This window comes from Nicotiana sylvestris, chromosome 9, assembly GCF_000393655.2.
Source record: "Nicotiana sylvestris chromosome 9, ASM39365v2, whole genome shotgun sequence".
Taxonomy (NCBI): domain Eukaryota; kingdom Viridiplantae; phylum Streptophyta; class Magnoliopsida; order Solanales; family Solanaceae; genus Nicotiana; species Nicotiana sylvestris.
Window position 1 is genome coordinate 118,303,400 of NC_091065.1, and position 24,625 is coordinate 118,328,024.

General features: G+C 39.8%; 2 protein-coding genes across 2 annotated transcripts; one reads left to right on the plus strand and one right to left on the minus strand.

The window, feature by feature from the left end:
• Positions 1 to 205: 205 nt before the first annotated feature.
• On the plus strand, positions 206 to 718 carry LOC104214474 (arabinogalactan protein 23-like). The gene has a single exon (XM_009764144.2). The coding sequence runs from the start codon at positions 284 to 286 to the stop codon at positions 470 to 472; it is 189 nt and encodes a 62-aa protein (XP_009762446.1). The 5' UTR covers positions 206 to 283; the 3' UTR covers positions 473 to 718.
• Positions 719 to 15,213: 14,495 nt separating this feature from the next.
• Positions 15,214 to 23,477, minus strand: LOC104248341 (uncharacterized). Its single transcript, XM_009804589.2, has 5 exons — positions 21,804 to 23,477; positions 20,866 to 21,050; positions 19,527 to 19,697; positions 17,763 to 18,215; positions 15,214 to 15,918 (listed from the first exon to the last, which is right to left on the minus strand). The coding sequence occupies exons 1-5, from the start codon at positions 23,293 to 23,295 to the stop codon at positions 15,475 to 15,477; spliced, it is 2,745 nt and encodes a 914-aa protein (XP_009802891.1). The 5' UTR covers positions 23,296 to 23,477; the 3' UTR covers positions 15,214 to 15,474.
• Between the last annotated feature and the right edge of the window lie 1,148 nt (positions 23,478 to 24,625).

Here is a 24,625-nt window from a genome sequence, read left to right on the forward strand (position 1 = left end):
TCATGTTTACACTTTCTTCTGACCTCAAAAAACAGGACAAAACAAGACCAGCAGAAACGCTAAATTTTAGAAGTATGAAGAAATTGAGAACTCTTGAAATCTAACAAACGATTCTCTAACCATAAACGCAAATGTGGTTCAAATTATCCAAGTAAAATTCTACTAAATATCTCTACACACACCTATATATATAACCTTTTTCTCAACCATATTCAATTCACCAAAGCAACAAATAATCAAACACAAATTTTTAAGAAACACTTTTTTTTTTCAAAACAGAAAAATGGAGATGAAGAAGATTGCTTGTGTCACCCTAATTGTTGCAGGCTCAATTAGTGCAGCTATGGCTCAATTGCCCCCAATTTCTGCACCTGCCCCTGCACCAACAAGTGATGCCACTGCTGCATTACCTGCTCTGGGAACTTTGGTTGGGGCTACTTTTTTGTCCTTCTTCGCTTATTACATGCACTAATTAAATCTGTTCACACAAAGTGAGGGGAAAATGGATTATAATCATGGTGGGGACAAGAAGATCAATTAGTAAGGTAAAAAAAGGGAAGATGATGAACAATTGAAGGAAATTCTCTTTGTGTAACAAATTATATATATATATATATATATATGATTATCACCAACAAAATAAAATCATTATTTTGTGGTATATTATTATATTGTTATTTTGAGTTTTTGCTATGAAATGGTTAACTGCGTTTTATCATTTTGCATTTATTTAAGATTGATGGCGAGATATCGATCAACCCTCAAAACTATCAATGGGATTAATTAAGGTGAATTGTTGTGTCTGAATCACACCCCAAAAAAAAAAAAAAAAATTGATGACCAGAAAAAAAAAAGTTTTTTAAGAACTCTTTGGAATTGCATTGAACATAATTATTCATAATAATTATTTGGTGTGAATAAGTTTTTATTCGCAAGCACTTGTCATTAATATTGCAGATCAAAACTGTGAAATAATTCATGGAAAAAAAAATACCAATAATATAGGGGCCTCTAATTTATTTTAGTTACATAATAAATTAAGATAAAATGTATATTGATTGACAATAATCGAGTGATAAATTTTATACTAAAATACACTTATTTTTCCTAATTACCTATTTCTAAACCCTCTTCACCAATTTTTCCATTTAAAAACGATTTTTGCTTCACTAGTTGCTGACGATACCCCTTCGGTCCTACCCTCACCTTGTGGGCTGGGATATTCCATGAGATTAGCAATTCATCCTTTTTATGAGATAAATAATTCTACCATTTTAATATAAAATAGTTTCTGATCAAATCAATTAACACAAGAATACAAACAAACAAACAAAAAAATTAGTTGAATTCCACAAGTAGAATATAGGGAGGATAGTGTGTACACAGACCTTATCCCTATCCTCGGAAGGTAGAGAGGTTGTTTCTGATAGACCCTCAACTCAGGAAAGAAGAAATAAAGCAGTAACAACAAGCAATAACAGTAGCAAGATACTGAAAAAGACCGAATCGCGTCTCGTCAATCAGTACAATTTCATCCGCGAATAACATACACCATGGCACCTCCCCTTGAATATAGCGCGTTGATGTGTCCATCGCTAAGGCAATAAGAACGGGCTAAAAGCTGAGCCCTATAGTGCAACCCCATCACAACAGAAAAATATTCTGAGTCTACTTCCATAATCCTCATTCGAATTTTAGCTTCACGGTACATGTCCTTAATCACTCTATGTGTGCTACATGAACACCTTTAATCTCCATAGAACCTCCTAGGGACATTGTCGTATAGTTTCTCTATATCAATAAATACCATATACAAATTAATTAATACTAAACCAAATTTAAAATAAAATAATTTTATTATCCCGAAATTGTTATCCCTTAGCTTATCCCACCAACCAAAGTACAAACTAAAATAGAAAAGAAACAATTAAGTACAATTTCCACAGGGAGAGCCTTTTGTGAAGAACAATATTGAAACGGGAACAAAGCATAAATTCGATTGATAATTTAGCAAAACGTGTCAAACCTTACCCTATAATAATATGACACCCATTTCTCCAACAAGAATTCCCACTAGCCATATGGCATACATGCAAATAACAGAATCTGTACCTCTTCTTTGTTGTCACTCTAAAATATCACACAACCATGAACTTCCAAACTTTGTTTCGCTATAAACATACTGCCTTTCTCCAATCTCCATCACTTTCTACCCCAAAAAGAAAGAAAAGAACATTGTCATCAATGGCTTGCCTTAGGGTTTCCTATATTTTTCTTCTTATGATTTTGATGGTTATTTGCTTGAAGATGACGATGGCTCAGGACGTGGGGTCGGAGGACAACATTGCACCTTCACCGGCGATGGTGGCCGGCGATGGTTTTGCGCCGGCGATCTCTGCTGGATTTTTCTTTACCTGCTATGTAATTAATCTCCTCATTATGCATTGAGTTTTACTATGATGTATGGTGCTTCTAAAGTCACTTAATATGATTTTACTCTACCACTTTTACTTATTAGTATTATGCATTTGCATGTTGCAACTTTAATTTTCTTATGTAGTTGTCATTACTGTTTTCTACTTCATGTTTTTCGATCTCCTTTTTCTTAATTAATTAAGTAAGACGAAGTAATGTTTTCTCTAAGTCACGTCTAAATTTCTACTTTCTTGGTCTAACATGAAATGGAGCAACATGTTCAACAAGGATTTCTATATAACTCAATTTGGAATTGAAGTGGTTGTTGTTATACGGATGGAAATATGAATTGTTATTTTTCCAAAGCCTCATCATGGGAACTGTTACGCAACGCCTTCCTGATGATCTTTGGAAGGGCAACGTAAGGCTAAGCAACCGATGTCAGTGCGGTTGCTGTCCGCCAATGAGGTCCTCGCCGCACGCTAGACTAGATTGTCAGTGCCGTGCGGGAAAACCAATGTCGTAAGCAAATTGCGGAAGCTGAGAGAGAATTGGGTTTTGAATGATGATGATGATTTTATTGCTGAATGAAAATGATGATTACAATGATGTGGTGTCGAGGGGGAGAGACACCAGAAAATGCTGATTGAAATGTTTGATTGTTTGGTCCCCCTTAATAATGCTTAAAAAAAATAAACCAACATTACAAGACTAGTCCTAATAAAGCTGTAGAAGCACACTGAAATGAAAATGATGTAAACTAGCCTATGATTACAATGAAAAGGACTTAGATTATTACAAGGAAAAACTAAGTCCGATGGCAGCATCTTTGTCTTGCGGGTCAGGGTCTGCGCGCGCGTTGCTGTGGGCGCGCGCGACACTTGATGTGCTGGCCTGAGGCTGGGCACTGGTGCTTGGCATCAGGGTCTGTGCGCGAGGCGCTGTTGGAATGGGCCTGCAGCTGGGCGCTGGCGAGGCATCAGGATCTGCGCGCGCGGCATTGTCAGGGCGCGCGGCGCTGTTGTCAATGACCAGCCCTTGGGCGCTGGCGAGAGGCATCGGTGGGGCGACAGAGGCACATGCGCGCTTGTCACTTGGCGCAGCCAAGACCACGGGGCCGACCATGGCGCTAGGCATTGTGAGGCTTGCTAGGCCGCCATGGGGCGCGGCCAAGGGGTCATGGGGCATGTCTGGAAAGCAGCCCATGACATTCTCCCCCACCTGAGTTGGCGCCGTCCTCGGAGCCTTATGATGATGATGATGATGATGATGTTTCTGATGGTTGTTGGATGGGAGGTCTGCGCCCTCTGTTCTTTGAGCTTGCTGTTGTAGCGAAGCAATGATTGCATGCGGCTGACATGGAAGACTGGATGGATCTTCCACCAGGATGGAGTTTTGACCTGGTATGTGGACTTCCCAATGCGTTTTTCAATGGGCAGGGGCCCGATGTATTTTTGTTGCAGCCGAGGGTCATGGGTCCTTTCTGCAAACAAGTACTGCTTTGGGATGCGTAGCATTACTTTGTCCCCTGGTTGATGTTGGGAAAAGCAACGCTGTTGTTCGGTGAACCTTTTTGCCCGCTCTTGGGCCCTGGTGAGATAGCTCCGCACTATCTCCATGTTGCGCTCCCATTCGCTCGAGAAGTTGGCAGCTCGAGGAGATTTCGGCATGGTTGATGCATTCACCGTCTGCGGGAGAAGCGGTTGCTGTCCGGTAACAATTTCAAAAGGGCTCTTGTTTGTATGATGGCTCTTTTGAGAATTGAAACACAGTTGAGCAGCATCCAGGAGCTTCACCCAATGTTTCTGTGATCCGGTTGCGAAGTTGCGGAGATATTCCTCCAGCATGTCATCGAACCGGTCTGTCTGGCCATCCGATGGTGGATGGATGTCTGTGTTGTGACTCAATGTTGACCCAAAGCACCTGAAGAGATGGGTCCAGAAGTTGCTAGTGAAGCGTGAGTCGCGCCTACTAACAATGTTTTTGGGCAGGCCCCAATGTTTGACAATGTGCGAGAAGAAGAGTCGAGCTGTATCTTCTGCTGAGATGTTTTGCGGGGCTGCTATGAAAGTTGCATAGTCTGAGAACTGATCTATGACAACCATGATGGATGCAAGATTGCCGACTTGGGGCAATCCCGTGATGAATCTGAGGGAAACACTTTCCCATGGTCTCTGAGGGACATGTAATGGCTGCGAGGGTCCCGGCTGTGATGAGTGATCCGACTTGTCCTTGTGGCATGGCTGACAAGTCTTCACACGATGATGAGCGTCACCAGTCTTTTGAGGCCGATGACATGATGACTGATTGTTGCTGCGAAGGGTAGCCTGAACCTGAGGTTCATGTCTGTTGACTACCTTCTCCAACTGCATGGCCGAGATGTTTTCAGCGGCCATCTTTATGGGAAAGCATGGTATGGTGCAGGGCTTGGCCCCTTTTTCTCCCATCATCAGGAGCATGTTGGCATATGGTACCGGAATGGTGTTGGTTTGCCTCATGAAATCCAAACCCACTATGATGTCGAAGTCATCTATGATTGCGATGCGCAGGTCGATGCTTCCTTTGTATGGGCCAAGTTTCACTGGGACATTTGTAGCTGTTCCACCCAATGTCTGAGGTGGTGAGTTGATAGCCTTGACGCGGCCTTTGCTCTTTTGTACAACAAGACCTAGGCGCTCTACTTGTGTTGATGACAAGTAGTTGTGGGTGGCACCCGTGTCTATCAAGGCGTGAAGGGGCTTGCCGTTCACTTTCAATTCGACGAACATTAGGGTCCTCGCTTGTTTAGGAGGTCCTTCGTCCATCTTTTCTTTCCCTTTCCTGGTGATCGGGACTGATGTTTTCTTAGGAGGAGATGCACTGGTCCCCGCTAAGGCATGAGGGATAGAGCCAACAATTGCATTGAAGGCGCCTACCTGGTCGTCGTCTGATGAGTCTGATGTGTCTAACTCACCCTCGACCGTCTGATGAGCATTGACCTTGATGTTTGGGCATTCATTGTTCCAATGTGCCCCGCCGCAATGACGGCATTCTGAAGGAGGCTTTCTCCCCTGATTGTTGTTGATGGATGCAGCACTGTTGCTGTTGGAGGGAGGAGTCTTAGTTTTTGATGCACTCCGATCTCCCCCACTTTTGCTTGGGCCACCATTGCTGGGATGGTGCCCGTTGGATCCCCCTCGGACAGACGGCTGGGGCCTGTCGTTCTGAGTTCCCAAATGATAGTCGCCAAGGCATTCTGCAGCTTGAATGGCCTTGGGCAGGGTGTCTACCCGTTGTCGCTGTAGTTCCATACGGGCATGAGGTTTCAAACCTTCTATGAATGCGAAGAGTTTGTCTTTGTCCCCCATGTCGCGTATGTTTAGCATGAGTGCGGAGAATTCGCGCACGTACTCCCTCACTGATCTGGTGTGGCGGAGGTCCCGTAGCTTTCTCCTTGCGTTGTATTCCACATTTTCGGGAAAGAACTGCAGGCGTATGGCTACCTTCAATTCGTCCCATGTCTGAAGAGTATCTTCACCGGCCTTGATGGCTTCGTGTTTGACCCGCCACCAAAGTTTGGCATCGCCCTGAAGATACATGGCAGCAGTCGCTACCTTTTTGGATTCCTCCAAATGGCCCACGGCATCGAAGTATTGTTCGATGTCGAAGATGAAGTTTTCCACTTCTTTAGCATCCCGGGATCCGTCGTATGGCTTTGGCTCCGGTATCTTAAGCTTTTGTGGAATGGGGGTGAGGTTTGCTGCACCCCTGATGTGATGGTCGCCTTCTCGAAGTAGGCTCTGTAAGGCAGCATTGACAACGTTGAGCTTGTCAGTCAAGTCGTTTATGGTTTGCTGCATGGCAGTTAGTCTGTCTGCCTCATGTTGCTGATGGGCTAAATCGTCGGCACGCTCCTGTTGGAGGTCCTCAAATTTGCCATGAATATTGGCAGTTTCAATGGCTGCCGTTTGTCGGTCCTCGTCGGAGTCACGACTGATGTTTGCAATGTCATTTTCGGCCTGCCGCATTCGGCGGTCCAGGTCGTCCAACCTTTGCACTAGGTTGTTGCTTTGATCAGGCACCGTTTCTACGATGGGTCGTAATCGGTCAACCGTCTCCTCTAGGGATGCTAGACGCTCCCCATGATTCACCATGGTCAGAAATGGTGATGATGGCAAATGTTTTCCCTCGTCCGATGTCGAGCCTAGGCTCTGATACCAACTGTTACGCAACGCCTTCCTGATGATCTTTGGAAGGGCAACGTAAGGCTAAGCAACCGATGTCAGTGCGGTTGCTGTCCGCCAATGAGGTCCTCGCCGCACGCTAGACTAGATTGTCAGTGCCGTGCGGGAAAACCAATGTCGTAAGCAAATTGCGGAAGCTGAGAGAGAATTGGGTTTTGAATGATGATGATGATTTTATTGCTGAATGAAAATGATGATTACAATGATGTGGTGTCGAGGGGGAGAGACACCAGAAAATGCTGATTGAAATGTTTGATTGTTTGGTCCCCCTTAATAATGCTTAAAAAAAATAAACCAACATTACAAGACTAGTCCTAATAAAGCTGTAGAAGCACACTGAAATGAAAATGATGTAAACTAGCCTATGATTACAATGAAAAGGACTTAGATTATTACAAGGAAAAACTAAGTCCGATGGCAGCATCTTTGTCTTGCGGGTCAGGGTCTGCGCGCGCGTTGCTGTGGGCGCGCGCGACACTTGATGTGCTGGCCTGAGGCTGGGCACTGGTGCTTGGCATCAGGGTCTGTGCGCGAGGCGCTGTTGGAATGGGCCTGCAGCTGGGCGCTGGCGAGGCATCAGGATCTGCGCGCGCGGCATTGTCAGGGCGCGCGGCGCTGTTGTCATTGGCCAGCCCTTGGGCGCTGGCGAGAGGCATCGGTGGGGCGACAGAGGCACATGCGCGCTTGTCACTTGGCGCAGCCAAGACCACGGGGCCGACCATGGCGCTAGGCATTGTGAGGCTTGCTAGGCCGCCATGGGGCGCGGCCAAGGGGTCATGGGGCATGTCTGGAAAGCAGCCCATGACAGTAAGTATGAACAAATTCAGACTGTGAAACTGCGAATGGCTCATTAAATCAGTTATAGTTTGTTTGATGGTATCTACTACTCGGATAACCGTAGTAATTCTAGAGCTAATACGTGCAACAAACCGTTGAGTTTTTGTTTAAGATGAAATAGTCTTAAAATTAGAGTGAATGAGAAATGGGATTTGGATTCGGATTTGGTCAAATGATCGATCGATTGATTAATTTTTTGGACCAAATTTATTTGTTAATAGTGAATATTAACGTGATATAATCCGTGTTTGTAACGGATATTTTCCAATCCGTGTATTGTGTTGCAACACTAAGCAACAATGCAGCCTAGTGCACCTCCCACAATGGTGCAAGTGTTCCTCCCACCAAGCAAGTGTATATACCACCATGTAAGTGCTTTCTCCATGATCTAGTGCTTGTTGCACCATGGAAGGGGCAGATTTCTCTCAAATAACTGCTATAAATAGAGCATAAGTTGGAGAGAAAGAAGAACACATCGGAAAAAAACACTTGAAACACTCTGTATACACTTAATATACACTCTGTATACACTGGATATACACTCTGCATATACTGGATATACACTCTGTATACACTGCGTATACACTGGAAAAACGAATTGCAATTTGATATTCTCTTCAGTAAGAATTCAACATTGGCTATACTTTGCATTCCTTCCTCTCAGAATTTCCATTCGACTTCTGAGTTGTCCTCCTTATTCTGCATTGTTTTTAACTACAAACAAAGCATCCATAAGTGTGATTTGTTGCCGAACTTTGTGTTCGTTGAAACACTGGGGTTTGAAGTACCGCTACACCAGTGTGTAATTCGTTCTATCCTGGGAGGAAATAATCTATAACCTTGGGTACTAGGAGGGGATTAAATTCCTTAAGGAAACACTGTGAATTCAGTGGGCTCGAATTAATTTCTGTTTTTTATTTATATTTACGTTTATAAGCTAACGTTCTAATTTCCAGAATCATTATTTACAAGTACAGAGGAACAACAATCTTAAGGAATTTAATAATTTAATAATTTAATAATTTAATTTCTGTATTTGTGTTACTTTTATTATTCTGGAAACTATAACCTTGTTTCCAACCTTTGTGGTTTTTTGTGTACTCCCGTTTGGAGAGTTAAGCCTTCGTTGCGGTTTGTTGGAGATTAAAATCTACGTGATTTTTACTCCAGTTTTAAAACCTTCGTGGCATTTTGTTGGAGATTAAAATCTACGTGATTTTTCACTCCAGTTTTAAACGTTTATTAAACGTTTGATTGTGTCATTTTTACAGTAAAAATGGCGAATGACGGAAATCAAACTGTTCCGATGATGACTGCCAACGCATCGACAAGTCGAACTCCGGCGTTGGCACCGGCAGAGAAACCCGGAAAATTTTCCGGGATGGATTTCAAGCGCTGGCAGCAAAAGATGTTCTTCTACTTGACTACGTTATGTCTACAGAAGTTCATCAAGGAAGATGTTCCTGATCTTCCAGATGAAACTCCAGAGAATGATAGCTTTCTCGTGATTGAGGCATGGAAGCATTCTGACTTCTTGTGCAGGAATTATATTCTTAGCGGGCTGGAGGATAATCTGTATAATGTATACAGTGGCGTGGAGACGTCAAAAGAATTGTGGAATGCACTTGAAAAGAAGTACAAAACTGAAGATGCCGGGATGAAGAAATTCGTCGCCGCAAAATTTTTGGACTACAAAATGGTAGATAGCAAGTCTGTTATTACCCAAGTCCAGGAATTGCAAGTGATTATTCATGATCTACTTGCTGAAGGTATGTTTCAAATAAATACTGATATTGAAAGTAAATTTTTTAGTAATTTTACTAACGGAATTTTCATTGAAGGTCTTGTCATCAATGAAGCATTCCAAGTAGCAGCAATAATTGAGAAGTTGCCTCCATTGTGGAAGGACTTCAAAAATTATTTGAAACACAAACGAAAGGAGATGTCCCTTGAAGATCTCATTGTTCGATTGAGAATCGAAGAGGACAACAAAGCTGCTGAGAGAAGAGGCCGTGGAAATTCAACAATAATGGGAGCAAATATTGTTGAAGATAACAAAAAGAGAAAGAAGGCTTCTGGTCCGAAATACAACCCAAGCAAGAAGCGGTTCAGTGGAAACTGCTACAACTGTGGGAAAACCGGACACAAATCTACGGAGTGTCGTGCTCGGAAGAAAGACAAGCAAAGGGGTCAAGCAAACATGGTAGAAAAGCATGATGATGTTGATGACTTGTGCGCCATGCTTTCTGAATGCAACCTGGTAGGAAACCCAAAGGAGTGGTGGATTGATTCTGGAGCCACTCGCCATGTTTGTGCTGTGAGGGAAGCATTTTCTACATATGCTTCTGCTGGACCCGAAGAGACGCTCTCTATGGGAAATGCTGCTACAGCAAAAATTGAAGGATACGGTAAGATATTTCTCAAGATGACTTCTGGCAAGGTCATGACTTTGAACAACGTCCTTCATGTTCCCGAGATTAGGAAGAACTTAGTCTCTACTGGACTTCTTGTAAAGCACGGTTTCAAGTGCATTTTTGTATCTGACAAGGTAGTGATTAGTAAGAATGAAATGTTTGTAGGAAAAGGTTACCTTACTGAGGGCCTTTTCAAGCTGAATGTAATAGTTGTTGAAACTAATAATAAAACTTCAGCTTCTTCTTACTTACTTGAGTCAAATGATTTATGGCATGTACGTTTAGGTCATGTCAATTATAAAACCTTGCGAAAAATGATAAACTTGGAAGTATTGCCTAAGTTTGAATGCGAAAAATCAAAATGTCAAATATGTGTGGAATCTAAGTATGTTAAACATCCTTATAAGTCGGTTGAAAGGAATTCAAATCCTTTAGACTTAATTCACACAGATATTTGTGACATGAAGTCAATACCATCTCGCGGTGGAAAGAAGTATTTCATAACTTTTATTGACGATAGTACTCGATATTGCTATGTTTACTTACTTAATAGTAAAGATGAAGCAATAGACGCATTCAAGCAATACAAAAATGAAGTTGAAACGCAACTTAACAAGAAAATCAAAATGATAAGAAGTGATAGGGGTGGTGAATATGAATCTCCTTTTGAACAAATATGTTTAGAATATGGAATTATTCATCAAACAACAGCCCCTTACACTCCCCAATCCAATGGGATTGCGGAAAGAAAGAATCGTTCATTAAAGGAGATGATGAACGCATTGTTGATAAGTTCTGGTTTGCCACAGAACTTGTGGGGGGAAGCCATTCTTACGGCCAGCCGAATACTAAATCGAGTACCCCATAGTAAAACACAATCCATTCCATATGAAAAATGGAAAAGAAGGAAGCCCAACTTGAATTATTTTAAAGTGTGGGGGTGTTTGGCAAAGGTGCAAGTTCCTAAACCCAAAAGGGTAAAAATAGGACCGAAAACAGTTGATTGTGTTTTCATAGGATATGCAACTAATAGTAAAGCATATCGATTTCTGGTTCATAAATCAGAAAATCCCGACATTCATAATAATACGGTTATAGAATCAGATAATGCTGAGTTCTTTGAAAATATATATCCGTATAAAAAGGAATGCGAGTCGATTGGTGAAGTATCTAAACGACCTCGGGAAGAAACAAAAGAAAGTACATTTAATCAGGGGGATCCAAGACGTAGTAAACGTCAAAGAACGTCTACTTCGTTTGGACCAGATTTTGTGACTTTCTTATTGGAAAATGAGCCTCGAACATTTAAAGAAGCTATGTCTTCTTCGGAATCATTGTTCTGGAAAGAGGCAGTCAATAGTGAAATAGAATCCATATTGAACAACCATACATGGGAATTGGTTGATCTTCCTCCTGGAAATAAACCTTTGGGTTCTAAATGGATTTTTAAGAGAAAAATGAAAGATGATGGCACTATTGATAAATTCAAGGCAAGACTTGTTGTCAAAGGGTATAGACAACGAGAAGGTCTTGACTACTTTGATACATACTCCCCAGTTACAAGGATTACGTCCATACGGATGTTAGTAGCATTAGCTGCAGTGTATGGTCTTGAAATTCATCAAATGGATGTTAAAATGGCCTTCTTAAATGGAGAGTTGGAGGAAGAAATTTATATGGAACAACCTGAAGGGTTTGTGGTTCCAGGTAAAGAAAATAAGGTATGTAGACTTGTTAAGTCCCTTTACGGACTAAAACAAGCACCCAAACAATGGCATGCGAAATTTGACCAAACAATGTTGTCAAATGGTTTTAAGATAAATGAATGTGATAAATGTGTGTACATTAAAAATGTTCCAAATCACATAGTCATTGTTTGCCTATATGTGGATGATATGCTGATAATGAGTAATAACATTGCCAACATAAATGCTACTAAGCGTATGCTAACTAGCAAGTTTGATATGAAGGACTTGGGAATTGCAGATTTAATTCTGGGGATTAAGATCCAAAAGACTCCTCAAGGCCTGGCATTGTCACAATCTCATTATATTAAGACAGTACTTGAAAAATTCAAGCACTTGGGCTTTAAAGTTGCAAAGACTCCAATTGACGTGAATCTTGCACTAGCAAAGAACAAAGGCCAAAGCATATCACAATTGGATTATGCTCGTGTGTTGGGATGCTTAATGTACATCATGAATTGTACACGACCAGATATAGCTTGTGCTATAAGTAAACTAAGTCGATACACGAGCAATCCAGGCCAATCTCACTGGATGGCAATGAAACGAGTTTTGGGATACTTAGAACATACCCAAAACTTTGATTTGCACTACAGTAAATATCCTGCGGTGATTGAAGGATATTGTGATGCAAATTGGATCACCGGTTCAACTGATTCGAAGTCCACAAGTGGATATGTATTCACTATTGGTGGAGGAGCGGTATCTTGGAAGTCGTCCAAACAAACATGTATTGCCCGCTCTACAATGGAGGCTGAGTTCATAGCCTTAGATAAAGCCGGTGAAGAAGCTGAATGGCTCCGGAATTTCTTGGAAGATATTCCATTTTGGCCCAAACCGTTGGCACCAATATGCATACACTGTGATAGCCAAGCGGCAATTGGAAGGGCTGGGAGCGTTATGTATAACGGTAAATCTCGTCATATACGACGAAGACATAAAACCGTTAGGCAACTTCTCTCTAGAGGAATTATCACGATTGACTATGTAAAGTCAAGTGATAATGTGTCAGATCCACTTACAAAAGGCCTAACTAGAGAGGTAGTTGAGAAATCATCGAGGGGAATGGGACTATGGCCAAGAACAAGTCATTGTGGCGGTAACTCTACCTAGAAGACTGGAGATCCCAAGATCTAGGTTCAAGGAGATCAAACAAAGTCATTAATGACGGTTCAACATTGTCAACAAAATTTGTTTTAGTCCATTCTCGTGATGAGACAATGTTCAGTACCAAGGATAAAGCATTAAGGCTTTTTAATGATTTCTAAATTTGATACAGGGTATATCAAATAGTGTATCTATGAGATGACACGTTTAGGAATCACCTATGTATGTGTGAAGTGTTAGCCGCTTCAAGGAGAATTTTGCAAGGCCAATTCTCTACGCACTTATGAAACCAGGCAGTGTTCATGGCTGAAACGAACACAACAATGAGAACCAAAGACGGTTAAGGGATTGATTGTGTGACTTATGGTTGTCTAGGTATACACTAAAGTTCGACGGTTCAAAGATATCAAATCTACCGATTGACCGAGTATATCCGACATAAGTTCACTACGGAAAGTTCAAAGGGAAACCTACTTATCCAGATGCAATTAATTCTTGTTTGCAAATCACACAAGTTTTTCATGCATACTTCCATGATATAGCCATTCCCCATTCATGTGGGGGTTTGTTGAGTTTTTGTTTAAGATGAAATAGTCTAAATTAGAGTGAATGAGAAATGGGATTTGGATTCGGATTTGGTCAAATGATCGATCGATTGATTAATTTTTTGGACCAAATTTATTTGTTAATAGTGAATATTAACGTGATATAATCCGTGTTTGTAACGGATATTTTCCAATCCGTGTATTGTGTTGCAACACTAAGCAACAATGCAGCCTAGTGCACCTCCCACAATGGTGCAAGTGTTCCTCCCACCAAGCAAGTGTATATACCACCATGTAAGTGCTTTCTCCATGATCTAGTGCTTGTTGCACCATGGAAGGGGCAGATTTCTCTCAAATAACTGCTATAAATAGAGCATAAGTTGGAGAGAAAGAAGAACACATCGGAAAAAACACTTGAAACACTCTGTATACACTTAATATACACTCTGTATACACTGGATATACACTCTGCATATACTGGATATACACTCTGTATACACTGCGTATACACTGGAAAAACGAATTGCAATTTGATATTCTCTTCAGTAAGAATTCAACATTGGCTATACTTTGCATTCCTTCCTCTCAGAATTTCCATTCGACTTCTGAGTTGTCCTCCTTATTCTGCATTGTTTTTAACTACAAACAAAGCATCCATAAGTGTGATTTGTTGCCGAACTTTGTGTTCGTTGAAACACTGGGGTTTGAAGTACCGCTACACCAGTGTGTAATTCGTTCTATCCTGGGAGGAAATAATCTATAACCTTGGGTACTAGGAGGGGATTAAATTCCTTAAGGAAACACTGTGAATTCAGTGGGCTCGAATTAATTTCTGTTTTTTATTTATATTTACGTTTATAAGCTAACATTCTAATTTCCAGAATCATTATTTACAAGTACAGACGAACAACAGAAATTCAGAATGTACTATAAACGATCAAAAAGAAGAAAAGAGAGAAAAATGAGACGAATGTCTCGCATTGAGGAGTAAAGTGCTATGATGAAAGTAGCCGCTTAAATGTCTTTGTTAAACGTCACTGTATGTGTTTGTATTCGGTATGTTATTTGGTTACTAAATGTAAATAGTTTTTGTATTCGTTATTTGGTTACTAAATGTAAATAGTTTTTGGCGGGTTAAAAAAAAAAAAAAAAACAAATTCGTAGTGTTAGCAGATATTCTTTCTTGGGCTAAGCCAAGACTAGAGTAAATAGCCTTTTTATTTCAGAAACTAGACTGGCTGTTCCTTTTTTTTTTTTCTAGTAAAGAATAAAAGGTGAAGATATTTAAAGTGACAGATATCTATTTATGAAAAGTACAAAAAAGATTGTCAACAGGTTTGACAAGATTATGTCAAATTTGAATAGAAGAAAATAAAAAGATTGCCACGAAACGAAAGGAATGAGGAACGAAAATTGGAAACTTGATTGTGAAATGATACAATTTTCATGTGAGTTAGTTTTTGCCGCAAGTGCTGCATGACCCCAAAAAAACAAATTTGAAGTCACAGGAATCCCGAATGGCAAACAGTGGAATGGATGATACGATGAGCAACCCAAACCCACACCTGCTAATTCACAAACTTAGTGATGGCAAACAGTGGAATGGATGATACGATGAGCAACCCAAACCCACACCTGCTAATTCACAAACTTAGTGATGGGATGTGATGGGATGCGGAGAGGGTAGGATGTATGCAGCCTTATCTCTACCCCTATCCTGGAACGGCAGAGTGCGGTAAGAACATCAGAAAAAGTGGAAGCAAATCATCTATCACCAAAGAAAACAAGCCAGATCGTGCTCCTTTCAGCGACTTCTCATTCAAGTTCACTATCCATTATAACAGCGCAGATATCTATAGTTGAACTCAGAATGTATGATTGCATTAACTGCACTTGAGGTTGCTAAAGAAGGAACTAACATAAAACATAATAGGAAAACACAAGTCTACGCGACGCATTAAATGATGAATTCTTGCAGTGTAACACTATAACTGCCATCCCGTTTTTAGGGATACAGGATAAACAGAAGTGTGTATTGAATAACAAGTGATTTTCACAACCTCCATGGGCAAACTCAAGTTACAACAAACTAACATTAATTTACAGGATTACGAATGCACCTAGTAAGTTTAAAATAAGGTCAAAATTTTCGAGTCCAACTAGTGCAGTAGAAGAATACAAACAACCTCTAAGAGCCTTGTCTCCTTCGTTTTATTCTTTCTAGAGCACCAAGATGACCATCATTATCTTTGTTCTTGGCAGCAGAGTCGTCCTCTGCTTCGTCACCTTCTTCCCTCTTACGGATTAAACCTCCAAAAACTGCAGCAGGGACATCCTTCTGCGCAATCTCAACCTTCTCTTCCTCTTCAGAGTCACTTTCCTCAGGTAGCTCAATATCCTCATTGTTTGTTGTCACTTTCTGTCCATTTGATTCAACTACTCCTGCACTTACAAATCCAACTACCCGACTCTGTTCTTTGCCCTTTGTTTCATCTTCTGGGGGCACTAACTGCCTCTCAAGAGCTGCCATCTCATCATCAGCAACACCAGCTTTTTTCAACACATCCTTTGCTTCCTCAAGGGTCTGCATCTGATCCTTTTGCATGAGATACTCAGGTAGGATAAAATGTGTCTGCAGGTATAAAAAGCATTTCAGTATGGTCCATCAACAGAATACAAGAAATGCAGAAACGAGAAAACATAATCACATCAAACTCTTAAAAAGAATATTATACCAGGTCCATGAGCTTCGTATACAACAATACTTAAAAACTATATGCATGACGAAAAGGTCACAAATGTGCAACAAGCAGGAAGCAACAGAAAGTATTCCCTATGATTGTGGTTTCACTCCAGGGATCTGCCTTAAACCCATATCATATTAAAACTCCATGATGCATACTATAATTATACCCACAAAAAATGATGCATGCTATTTGCATATGAGTTTGTGTTATTGACAAAACTAGCAAGAATCTCAGCCAAAAACTAGAACTACAGAGAAACTGAGAAAGCTAGTATTCTAGAGAGTAAGGGTTAGTTGAAGTAAGACGAGTAGAGGAACTACAAGTTATAATAACTACTACGAACTCAAATGTATTCTTTTTGATAGGTTGGATAATTCAAATATCTAAGCAATCTTCCCAGAAATACAATGGTAGATAAAGATAGAACATACAGAACTAAATTAGGATAATTCAAATGGAGGAGCAATAAGGAATGAACATTGGCTCTCAAAAGCCGATATATAGGTATCGGTGTTTCCTAAATACAATTGTTAAGATGAATATCTGATCATACATGAAAATAACTAGAAATGATCAAACTAATCTAGGAACACAAACATGTGACAGAGATGATAAAAAGAAAGGTTGGTTGCCTAAGATGGTTCGGCCATGTTTTACGTAGATATCCAAATTCACAGATCCATTAGTGTCACATGTGATGATCTGAAGTGCTAAAGGGGAAAGAGGTAAACCTAAAATAAAAAAATAAAAAAGAAGTCCCAAAAGACCTAAAATCTCTCAGAAATGCAGACTTCGATAAAAAAAACACTGGTAACAAATGATCAATATGGGTAATACCAACCGGTTGAGATATCTGTTACTTCCATTAGATTTGTCAGAAGTCCTTTAGTTTGGTTAAAGACTTTTATACCACTGAAGGGAAAAGTGTGAGATTTAGAGAACCTAAATTCACCCTTAAAAGACAAGTAAATTTTCAGTATTGGAATGCAAGGACTGGAATATAACATAGAGGATCCACATAACTAACTCCACTTCTTTGATTTTAAGGTGTAGTTGACTGATTTGATATATATAACATTACCAAGTCCGTGAGAGTTTATATACCAAAAAGTTTAATATAGTAGTTCTCAGCTAAGTTGCCAAGTAGCTAAGAACTACATTATGCTCTTTCCTATTTTCAAGAAGTTTCCTGGCATATAACATAAGTAGTTCTGGTACAATCAGTTTCCCAGTTGCAAAATTTAGCTGTCATCTTCCAAAGTTAATTATACGCCATGTTGGATTATACACGTTGCAAAGTAATTGTTTTATTTTGATTAAGTTGGTAGTAACATTAATCTCCATTCATCTGACCAGATCAATCCTTCTTATCCAAGCCCCCCAACCCCCCCCCCCAAATAGAAGCCATTAAGTGCAAAAACAATTTCCCTTATTCACCTTCTTTAATGCCGCGGATACTCTTTTTTTGTGACCTCCCATCAATCCTGCACTTGTGGCTGCAGCCATGCAGCGGATCCGGGACCGCATTAGCGTCCTGGAAGACAGGAAACGGGCCCACCTCCAAGAACAGGAAGACCTAATTGTGGGTGGGGGGGGGGGGGGGGTGAGGTTATGCCACAGGTACTCTTTGGTCCCAATTCTTTGTGAGAATGCTATTGTGCTCCCTATTTACTCATCTTAAGTACATCATAGGTAACTAACTTAATGATTAATTGAACATGTTTTTTACCTGGCTGTAGCTTGCAGATACACTCCTCTTCACACGGAGCATCTCGCGGAAGGTATCCTCGTTTCCATGCTGCACCTCAAACTCATGCCACTTATTCCAGAAATCAGGGTCTGATCTAGGGTCTGCGAATTGTGATGAGTGTTTGTATAGTGCACGGGCACGGTCGATCTCTCCTAGGCTCTTCTCCAGTTCAGCATACTTTAAGCACATAACTTTCACATCCTTGTCTGGAAGCCCAGACTCAATTGCTTGTTCATATATCTCCCTTGTTCTTGGAACACCAAATATCTCAGCTGCCCGGGCTATGTAAATCTCGTACATGCTCAATTTCTCATTTGCTGGAACAGCTTTTGTAGCTTGATCATACACTCTCATAGCCCGCTTGGCAAGACCATGGTCTTCCTCTAATTTAGCATATTGAAGATACAATGGCTTCACAGCATCAGCAGGAGTCTGGTAGGAATTGAAACAGAGACAGTATGAGGTGAGTATCAAAACATACCTAGTCAAATATAAATTATGGAGCATGCTTTGAGATGCAACTATGGAGTATGGAGAGAAGAGGTAGTTAGAATTAAATAAGAGCCTCTACAAACAGCAGTAAGCAAAATTTCTCCCATAATTTGGAGGTGCAATTATTATCCAAGAGATGGCCACATATAGGTATTCTAGACCAAAACAACAGGTTTCTGTGATATCGACAAACTACCGGAACATAGGTGAAGCTGTGTGTATATTTACTGTGCAACAAAAATAAATATAAGATGCACACAGGTAGACAGGGAAAGATGTCAAACTAAACCTAAGAAGGAAAATCAAGAAGCACAGCAGACTGCATAAAATGATTCAATGAGTGGTCTACACATAAGTGACGCCCGTATTCTAGACCAAAACAACAGGTTTCTGTGATATCGACAAACTACCGGAACATAGGTGAAGCTGTGTGTATATTTACTGTGCAACAAAAATAAATATAAGATGCACACAGGTAGACAGGGAAAGATGTCAAACTAAACCTAAGAAGGAAAATCAAGAAGCACAGCAGACTGCATAAAATGATTCAATGAGTGGTCTACACATAAGTGACGCCCTTATCCAGGTAGAAATACTAAGATATTAAAAGTAGAGGACGAGGAAGGCCAAAGAGATAATTTAGAAAGTAGTTGAAGAATAATGATAAACAGTGGCTGATGGGAGATGGATGTCCTGACACTTTCTTTTACAGAAACAGATGGCACACACAACAATATAGGTAGCCAATGATTTCTCCCATCAGTTAAAATCTGTTTTTAAAAAAAGATTCGCCAATTATTCTTCTTTCATTTACAATGTTAGTTGATTGATTGACACTAAATTGGACCCCAAAAAGAAGTGGATGTTCCTGCTGTACAAGAGGTATGCAAGTCCAAGGAGTTCTACAGAATATTCAAAAGAGTGACTGCTGCCCTTATGGATATTCTACATGCATAATCATATGATACTGTTAATGAGAAGCGAATGTTCCACTATCAGAGAGATTGGTAACATCTCTACAAATTCATGAAGGGAGATGGAGAAAAAACAAGGAAAAACTCAGGAGATTTTTATACATAAGATGAGAACCATATCAATTAAAAAAACGAATCCTTGAACTCTAATAACGACCATTAATAAACTTACCTTTCTGGATTATAGTAGGATTCGATTTTACAGTTCAGAATTATATCATAGCAAATCAAAGTTTTATTTGTTGACTAAACACAAATGGTACTGTCATATACATACCTCTTCCACGGCATGCTCAAATAACTCTCTAGCTCGTTCCAGCTTTGACTTCCCATATCTCTTCACAAATTTGGAAAGATAGGTAACCCATATATCCTTTACATGTGGGTACTTGAAGATCTTCACACCCCTCTCATAAACCTTGAATGCATCCTCAAAGTACTTATGATCCTATACAAATGAATACGAGACATTAGGTTAAATCCAATTGCGCCAGGGAACAAAGAAATCTTATATTCTTTTCTAGAGTTCTTTGCATTTTGCACCTCTAATGTATGCATCTTTTTTCCCTTAGTCTTCAATTTATCCTCTTGTTTTTTATGATTTACATCTTAATATTTTAATTTCTCTGTGAAATAATAAAAGAGTCATTTTGTGATGGATAAAATCATAAAATAGTAATTAAGTAATCAACAAAAAAGCAGAGTGAAGAGAGGGAAAATGAAAAAATGGGGGATCATTAACTATGCAAAAGGCTCCTTCTAGATGGCAAATCAATAACAGTTAAGATTTCCAGGTCATAAAAGTAAGAGTGCAAGGATTTCATGCTTTAAGGAGACATTACGATACCATCGTGCAGCATAAGGACATCACTCCACTACTTGGATTGGTGCAGAAAACACTATCTGATATTTGTTACAATATCCTTTTGGGGGAATTAAAAAGAAATTTCGCCTAGCAAGCCACAAATCAAATAGTTAGTATTTCTTTAATAAAACTCAAAGATGTTATTTAGCTTCAAAATGGGGAGAAGTGATGGAATGGAAAATTCAGTACTCTAGGGGAGAAGATTTAAAATAGCTGTTGAATCATGGAAGCTCTAAGTTACGTACACAATGAATGTTCTTGGCCAGTTATTTACAGAGATGTCAAGTTATCAAGCACTTCTTAGTGACAAATTAGTATCCTCACGTGTCTTGTCAGATATGCTATCGGAGATCCTTCTAATCTGATGAAAGAAAAAAAAAGAGGTCATCGTAATCTGGAGATTAGTAGCTTGCTCATGTTCCCTTCCATCTTTCTCCCACTATTGCCCCTTATGCCTTTTCCTTCTATTTTCACCTTTCCAACTCCACTTTTTTGTCTTCGGGTAATTTAATCCCTATTTTGCCCTCACAGAATTATCTCTTCTAACGCTTTGCAAAATAATCAATAGGTTAGGGGGTAGATCGTATAAAAAAGAAAAAGAGGAAAAGGTGCAAACCAAGAAATGGTTCATACATTAGGGATGCAAAATGCAAAGAACTCCCCATTCTTTTAAGAGCATGTGAAACAGTAGGATGATACAAAGGTAAAGATGAGAAAAAAACTCAGCAGTCATTGTGAGTAAAATGCATACCTCCAGAAGTACTGCATAGTTTATTATAATCTGGGGCGTAGCAATTTTCAGATCCAAAATTCTCTCATATACTGCACGAGTTGACTCTAGGGTTCCTAGACTCTCCTCCAAATCCACATACAATAACCAAAGCCTTAGAGATTTGTGTAGCTTCATCTGCACTGGTTCATTTCCATCAGCAGCAACTGCATATTAATATAATTTATGAAGAGAGCACCCAAGAGTTAGCCCAAATATCCATACAGCATTAATCGATTGGAATGAAATTAGAAATCTTGATTCCTCAGTCATGATATACTATATGTTATATTAAAAGTTTTCAACTGTATTTTTATAGACTGAGATTGATTGATCATGGAACTCCAAAAAGACAATTAAAAGCATATGGTGAGTTCTATAGACAGAAGGGTCCAAAGGTAGAGACAACTTTTACTTTTTGCTATATTTCAGTTTCAAGAGAAATTGTCTTAGAATCCTCTATGGGCTGTCTAAAATATTTCCAATTGCAAGCTTTTTTCTCACTAATTGTTACTTCTGTTGATTGTTTTACTTCAAAAGTAACACGAGACCCAAATTTATTTTTATCCAGCAGGCCCTGGCACTTCTCTTATTTATATATAATGCTATACCTACAAAGAGGAATTAATAATACTAAGAACAGAGTATCATGTTTGCCACTGAACCTGTAGCTGCATTTCAACTCCGTTTCTGCTGTTGTATACTGTCATTTCAGGTTTTTTATATGACAAATTTTCAAAATTTAGTTACTGATAAATGGTAATACCAATATAGTACTATATTTGCATTCCGTGACTCAGTTAGATCTAATGTTGAACTATTACTTAGGCTTGATGGGCTAAATACTTCAACAAGCGACTAGAATAAAGAAACAAGCATGAGAGAAAAGGAGCTCAGATACGAAGGAAGGCCAGAGTTACCTCTCCGCTTGACCTCAACAGTTGGTTCAGCAGTGGCACGTCTCATCAGTTCCAGAGCACCCTTGAAATTCCTGTGCCGTAGTTCCATCTCTGCCCATTCACACCAAACACTAGCCAGATGATCCACAGTTTTGTAGTTCACCTGAACTGCCTTATCAAAGATGACTCTTGCATTTGCAATATCCTTATGGTTTTCATAAAGTTTTGCAAATGCAACCCACAAAGTATGTGGCTTTCCCACAGCCTTCATTGGGTCAATAGTTCTAACTGCCTCAGTGTATGTTAATATTTGCTTCGTCGGATTCCCTTCGAAAAGTTTTACCCTTCTATGCCATTGTTCCACGTTATGTGGATTTTGCCTTAGTAGGACACTATTCGCGAGTTCCGGCCTCCTATCCATAAGATGTTCTAGCCTCGCTAATCTCAAATCAACATCCTTATCATCATTTAACCAAAACCCTCTAAGCTTCTTTTCCAATTTTGCCACATTCAACCGATCATCCTCCTCGTCCACATCTTCCTCCACCCCAACCTCACTGTTAGTCTCTTCATCCTCCACCTCGCTGTCACTCATCTCCTCCATTTTCAAGGCAAGCATACTTTCCTCAAACTGCGAGTATGCATCAAAAATAACACTAAAATCCCTAACAGTGACCACAGTGGTCATCCCTTCTTCGAAAATATCCCTCGCCTTCTCAACCAACTTCCTCCTAATGTAATAATCCGCCAATGATGTCCAAAGCCTCCCAACCTCATCCGTAAACTTCTTAATCCCTCCTCGAATAATCGCATCCACATTCAAACCCGAAATTTCAGTAGCATGCTGTGTTAACAAGTCACACAACTCCAACCAGAGCCTATGTTTAGTCTTCCCTTTAATAGAATAAAACTGATCATCATTCAATACACCAGCTAACCTCTCGGCCGCCTCCTGCCACAGCTCGGAATTCAACAAAAACTCGAGCAAATCCTCAATATGTGAAGGGTCATACTTCAAGTACCTCCTATAAACCCTAAGTGAAGTTTCAATAGGAATTCCCCATTGACTAACAAACACTAAATAAGGTTCCCAAATCCTATCATGCTGAGTAACAGGCAACGCACACAATGCTCTATCAAAAGTGCGTCGGGTTCGGGTAACGAGCTTTTGCTCAGTTAAACTTACCAGGTACATGATCCAAATCCGCGGCATTTTGTGCATCGTAACGAGAGCTCTCTCGAAAGTGTTGTTTAGGGTTTGGAACTGCGAGTGAGTAACTGGAAGATTCCGAACTAATTCGAGGCGTTCGCGGAGATACGCGTGCCATAATTTGTAACTTCCGGGTAGAGCTTTTAGAGCTCGTTCGTAAATTACTGCTCTTTTCTTGAATGGCGAATCTGCTCGTGCCACTAAATAACGCCACCACAGTTTCAAGCTGAACGGGTTGCGGAGGAGCTCTTCCTCGTACGGAAGGTCATCTTGGCTAGGGTAGAGCTCTTTGGGGATTGACATTTTTGGCTGTTATTTTGAAATGGGATTTTAGATTGAATAAAGCTTTGTTTAGGAATGAGAGTATTATATAAAGAGTTCAGAAAGAGGACCGCCGGAGCGAATACTGGGTTTTTTGCAGGGATGAAAAACCCTTATTCAAAACAGATCGAGGATAAGGAAGATGAGAGACCGAACCGGCCCAAAGCTCCGGTCTCTTTTTTCCTTTGAGATTTTTCTTTTAAACTATCGGAGATAGATCACTTTCATCCTCCGTTAATTTTTGTATCAAAAAAGTTCCTGCCGTTAGTTTTTTGGCTCACTCTTATCCTTCACACTAATAGACCTCCAACTTGGTCTAAAAAAACGGAAAATGGCCAAAAATATCCTTGAACTATTGATAATAGATCACTTTTATCATTCATTAGTTTTTGGTACCACAATAGCCAGCAAAATTACTTCATCATCTTTCAAAGTACTTACATACCTGCAAATTACTTCTGCATTTTTCATCTTTGATTGTTAAACAAAAACCTACAACAAATCGCTTTATAAATTTTATTGCAGAATCCTAAAACTATAGATGAACATCTAGAATGACTTTTATTCAACTTTTGGATGAAATTAAAAAAAAAGTTATTTTTAATATTCAAAACCATAGCTACCACCACAGATGATTGAGATGTTAAATTTCACCATCAGATTTTGCAGTAGAAAGCCTATGGGGTAAAAATGTGTTAGTGGACGGAGAGAGTGATGAGCAAAAGGAGATGACCAAGTGTTGTGGTAGTTATGGTTGTTCTGTTGCGGAAGCCAAATGTATATAGTGTGAATAAGTCACAACTACTATATCAAAAATTATGACAGCCACCAAATAATAAATAAGACAGTAAAGCAACAATAAAGGGAACACCAGAATTTACGAGGTTCGGCTAATTTTTCCTACTCCTCGGATACAACCAATATTTTATTTCACTCCAAAAATACAAGTGAAATAATACTAAAGAGAAAAGATACAAATGCCTTAAACAGATGAGAAGGCAAATGAAAGGTGTGTTTAAATCCTAAACATTAAGCCTTCTTTTATAGGGGAAAATCCCCCAACTATTGCTAACCCACCGATGTGGGAAGCTGAAATATTTGACATTTCAACATGTTCTTCATCGTGAAAGGCTGAAAGAAGAGAAGAGGTGGGAGATGGAGTCATCAAGTTGTATCGTTATTAAAATAGTTGAGAATTGATTCTGGTTTATACATGAATCTTGTTTGAATATTGAAAATAACTTTGTTTTTAAAATTCATCCAAAATTTGAATAAAAGTCACTCTAGATGTTCAACTTTAGTTTTTAAATTC